This window comes from Sphaeroforma arctica (assembly GCF_001186125.1).
Source record: "Sphaeroforma arctica JP610 unplaced genomic scaffold supercont1.475, whole genome shotgun sequence".
NCBI classification, from domain to species: domain Eukaryota; class Ichthyosporea; order Ichthyophonida; genus Sphaeroforma; species Sphaeroforma arctica.
The window spans coordinates 37,468-42,692 of NW_014040083.1; the positions used below are offsets into that span (position 1 = coordinate 37,468).

Below are 5,225 nucleotides of genomic sequence, written 5' to 3' on the forward strand. Positions count from 1 at the left end.
ACCTTAGACCTGAGACCTGAGACCTGAGTCCTGCGAGGCCCTGAAGGCTGAGATCTCTATCGCTTGTTCTGGTGATGAACAGCCTCAATAAACGACATTCAAATTTATTTACACACATATTTGTTATTTACACAGTACCGAACAGTTTTAGTGTCGCAATAGTCTACACCCTGCTGGCTGCTGCTATGTATCTATTCATTTTAGTAGGCTCGGGACATTGTCAGCACTTTTCTATAAATAAATAAATACCCCAAAGACAAAAGAGAGAGAGCAGTCAGCGCCTCAGCCCTCAGGCTCAGGGGAGCCGCCAAAGACTCAGAGTCTCCTGTATATTTAGTTATCCGGGACTCAGAGTCCGGGGTGGCTGTCTCCTCAGTAGAGAGAGAGTTGTGCTCACCAGCCACCATTCATCAGTCGCCACTCACCTCTCACTACCAGACACCATTCTCAGTCCTGAGTCTCACCACCGGGGACACACACAAGAGGTGGGTCAAAATATCTAAAACTCCGAGTCCTATATATGTATTTATATTATTGTATATGCAGTATACTTTACCGGTCACCTGAACTTTACTTTCGGGGCCGGTCCGGATCTAGCGGATTTCGAGGCAGCAGACTTTCCAACCGGCTTCAGCCTTCGGTCCTTCACTCACTCTGGGGTGACCTGGTCCTGGGGCCTGGGCTCCCGTTCCCCGCGTCCCGAGTCCCCGCCCATGACTAATTTATTGTAAAAAAGCAATATAAAAATATTTTAGTCCACCAACACTCTGACTCTGGGCCCCTGGGGTGAGTGGGGAGTGTGACCACTGGTCGCTGTGTATTTTAAACTTCAACTTGTCTGTGCTCTCTCGTGTGTTGGAAAGGAAAAGCGAAACAAAAAGGGTACGAGTGCTAGTGAAGGGAATCAGTCTTCATTGTCGTATCTCTGAATGTGTGTACAAGTGTATACGTGTTTATATACGAGATAAGGTTCACAGTATATCTGGGTTAATAGAATCCAGAGGCACATATAGGTCGGCTGACAGTGTAGTTTGTGTATTAAAAGCCCGTCGGTGACGGCGCTGGTCCACCATGTCGAAACGCAGGGTGGCCTACTTCTATGAAGGTATGTATCGCGCAGCGTATTACTTGTATGTCTACTTTCATAACGGTAACTATATCATATATGTGTCTATTCCTAGTCTATGAAGGTAAGTATATCATCTGTGTATCTACTTCTGTGAACATGTATACGTCACGTGTGCTTTTACGAATGTATATATTTCTTGTGTACCTCCCCTAGTGTCAAAGAAGGTAAACTTATCACTTTTATATCTGCCTCTATCAACGTGAATATAATACATTACTCGAAGAAGGTAAACGTATTACTTGTATATATGTTTCTATGAACGTGAATGTAATATATTTCTTTTACATTTATGGATATGAAGGTGAATATGTCACTTGTACATCTACTTCCTGGAAGGTAACCGATTCAATCGTATGTATACCTTGTTAATGGTATGATGGTAAACATTATTTGGTTGTTTGTTAAACGTATCCCTTGCGTTTCTATATGTACTTAAATACATCACTTATGCGTTTACTTCTGAAGATATAATCATCATTTGGTTGTTACCTATGACGGCAACTGTTTGGCGTGTGTTTCTCCTCATATAAACGTAAAATTATATTGCTTGTCTGTCTACTACTATGCATCCGAACAGATTTTTATAAATTGCATGTCTACCTAAATGAAAATGAATATATTACTTGCACGTTTACTTCATTGGAAGTATATAATTTGTGTTATCATCGACATCTGTACGAAAGGTTGGTGGTGTGAACTGTTTTGCAAATAGCATACACTTGCGAGAACATGAATTGAAGTCAGTACACATAGTACGGTTTTGGGTTTTATGCTGCGTTCTTGTATAGTATTGTAGCACCTGTGTAAGGACTGGTATGAATCAGATTTCTTTTTCTTGATACCAATATCGGACTACTTGGCAAGTGTGTATGTATATAGATTTGACCATAAACATACAGCCGCACAGGGGTAAGATCTCTTTGATCGAACGCCATCTCAATTTGTAATAGACGTTCTGATCGTTAAATTTTCAACCTGTGGACAGATTCATGACGAAACCTAGCTATTGCAATATTTTGTGCCAAACTGTTTTATCATTCCTTGTCGGGAACTAACTTTCCGCCTCTGGTTGCGACAGCAACAAGGAAGATATTTAATACAGCCCTACGTATATGATCTGAAGTTTTACTGACTCGCTTAACACAATCCTCCCGTCTCCTTACAGCCGATGTGGGTAACTACTACTACGGCTCGGGCCATCCCATGAAGCCGCATCGCATTCGCATGACCCACAACCTGCTGCTCAATTATGGGCTTTACAAGAAAATGGAGTTATTTGTAAGTACATGCTCGCTGGAGTGGGTTGTATATATTATACAGAGCACGCCCATCTGTAATATCGAGCAACTTCTGCGATGCGTGTGCAATTATGCTTCTTTAGCTTATAAGGTATCACATAAGGTTATACTCGAAATGGGAAGACATTCTTCTATTGCTTGTAAATGTACCTTTATGATATACCTGGCAACCCCCAACATGTGCACATACATGCTATCCTCGTGTGTGAGGGTGTCGATACGAAACGGGCAAGCGTAGAATCGTGGGACAGTGGCGCTATATGTTATGGTTGTAATTACTTGCCTATAGCAGCGCCTTAGCCAGTCTTTCAGACCCGCTGAGGTCTTTAGTTCGTTAGGCTTGTAGGTATTAGACTTGCAACTTTTATACCTTTCTGGCTATATTTAGGTGTATGTGTATTATTACAATGCTGTGCAAATAACAGGATACTATACTTGGCTCGATACAACTATCTGCCCCGACGCTTATGCGCGTATGTGTATGCCTATGATGAAATGCGAGTTTGTGTTCAGGTTCGTTGTAGACAAGAGTGTATGCTGTGAGGGTATGTACTCCCTTTGTGGTTTTAATTAAGAGCTTAGATGACTTCTTTGGCATTATTATCAAGTGATTTCCTAACATGAATAATGAAGAAGAAGAGTTCGTAGATGCACTCAATGCATATAATGTAGTACCGTCAAATCTAGCTGGAATCAATTATAACAGAAGCTCTGGGCAATCATCAACGACGATACAAATCAGAGCTGTGAAGTATGTCGCCCCTGCATGTTTAGCACGTACTCACACCCAACCTACTATTGTATTCCCACAGTATACTACCGTTTAAATTCCTATTGCATTCACACAGTATACTTGCATCTGGACTTCCCACGGTTCACACAGAACACTACAATATGAGTTTTCAATTCTTCGCATAGTATACTACCGTCTTGATCTACAATGTCTTCACACAGTATCGTACTGTCTGAATTTCCAATGCTTCCACACAGTACTACCGTCTAAATTTATACTGCTTTCACACCAAAAGCGGCCTCCGCGTGCGACCTTTGAGGAGATGACACGCTTCCACTCGGACGACTATATCAACTTCTTGCGTCTGGTCACGCCGGAAAACGCAGCGGATAGTCAGAAAAGCATGGACCGCTTCAACGTGAAGGAAGATTGTCCCGTGTTTGCGGGATGCTACGAGTTCTGTGAGATCTCGGCGGGTGGAAGTATAGCGGGCGCCATGAAGCTGAACAAGCGCGACTCGGATATTAGTATCAATTGGGCCGGAGGTCTGCATCACGCGAAGAAGAGCGAGGCCAGCGGGTTCTGCTACGTGAACGATATCGTGCTAGGGATTCTGGAGCTACTGAAGGTACTTGTAGATAGTGGATTCTGAAAAAAAAATAGATTTATGTATTAATTCATGTGTTTGTGTGTACATCTGGTGTTCTGCAATTTACTGCTGGTGAGCATAGGGGGTGGATTCCGAACCTATACACTGGTTTACGTTTATAAAAGTGCGTGTTTTTAAAAATCATTATTATCAAGATGAATGTGCGAAAAAAGTTTGTAGCTGTTGTTGGCACACGCGACCTTGGTTAGAGGATCTTTTAGCTGTCAATTGGGGGAGCTTGCCAGGCTCAAATTGTTCTAAATTATACCATACATTAAGAATTACAATTCTTTAACACATTCTTTTGTCGAAACTATGAGTGTACTGTGTTGCACCTGCACTTGTGTATGTCTATGCTTTAGTACGCACTTACGATAGGTACCACACGAATGCTTTTATTAACTGATCTGCTGACCTTGTGATGTTTGCATAGTAGTTGATGTTCTATAGTGTTGCAAGAGTACCGGTTTTATATCTTTGTAGCCAGTATATTTCAAAGCCTTTTTTTTTGGCAAACTATTCTAACGAACAACCCCAATTTGGGTCTTGTTTGCTCATAGTATTATTCTGCAAGTATATCCAGGATGCTGTATATACACGTATTTACAAATCAATCACGACATTTGACTCCCACTGACACATTATTCTCATCCTCCCCCCCCCTCCAAAAATAACTGCACGACAGGAGCATCAGAGGGTGCTGTACATAGACATAGATATCCACCACGGTGACGGTGTGGAGGAAGCTTTCTACACCACCGACCGGGTCATGACGCTATCATTCCACAAGTACGGCGACTTCTTCCCGGGCACAGGAGATCTGCGCGATGTGGGGGCGGCCAAGGGAAAGCACTACTCTCTCAATTTTCCACTCAAGGACGGGGTGGACGACGATACGTTCCTCGACATCTTCAAGCCCATTGTGGATCGAGTCATGGAGTGGTACAGGCCCGAGGCTATTGTGCTACAGTGTGGTGCCGATTCGCTGGCTGGAGATCGCTTGGGCTGCTTCAATCTGTCTTTGAAGGGACATTCTGGCGCGGTTAGGCATGTCAAGGGGTTGAATGTGCCTCTTCTATTACTGGGTGGGGGTGGATATACCATTCGCAATGTGGCGCGTGCGTGGTGTTATGAGACGGCCATTGCCCTGGATACAGAGGTCTCGCGAGCCTTGCCGCACAACGACTACTACGAGTATTTTGGCCCGGACTACAAACTGGAGGTGCCCTGCAGCAATATGGAGAATCAGAACAGCAGACAGTATCTGGAGAAAACAAGGTGTGTTGATGTGTAACTGATGGGTTGGCTGTAGATGAGAGGAATTAATGATGTAACTCGCACAGACAGAGGTGGCTTTGTTGGCGTGCATATGTATATACTCGTAATTACACACACACACACATATATATATATCTA

General features: G+C 43.2%; 1 protein-coding gene across 1 annotated transcript; it reads left to right on the forward strand.

Moving 5' to 3' along the window:
- Positions 1-2,987: 2,987 nt before the first annotated feature.
- Positions 2,988-5,202, forward strand: SARC_06582 (hypothetical protein). The gene is made up of 3 exons (XM_014299506.1): positions 2,988-3,178; positions 3,456-3,788; positions 4,495-5,202. Exons 2-3 carry the CDS (start codon positions 3,483-3,485, stop codon positions 5,101-5,103), a joined length of 915 nt encoding a protein of 304 aa, XP_014154981.1. The 5' UTR covers positions 2,988-3,178; positions 3,456-3,482; the 3' UTR covers positions 5,104-5,202.
- Positions 5,203-5,225: the final 23 nt, after the last annotated feature.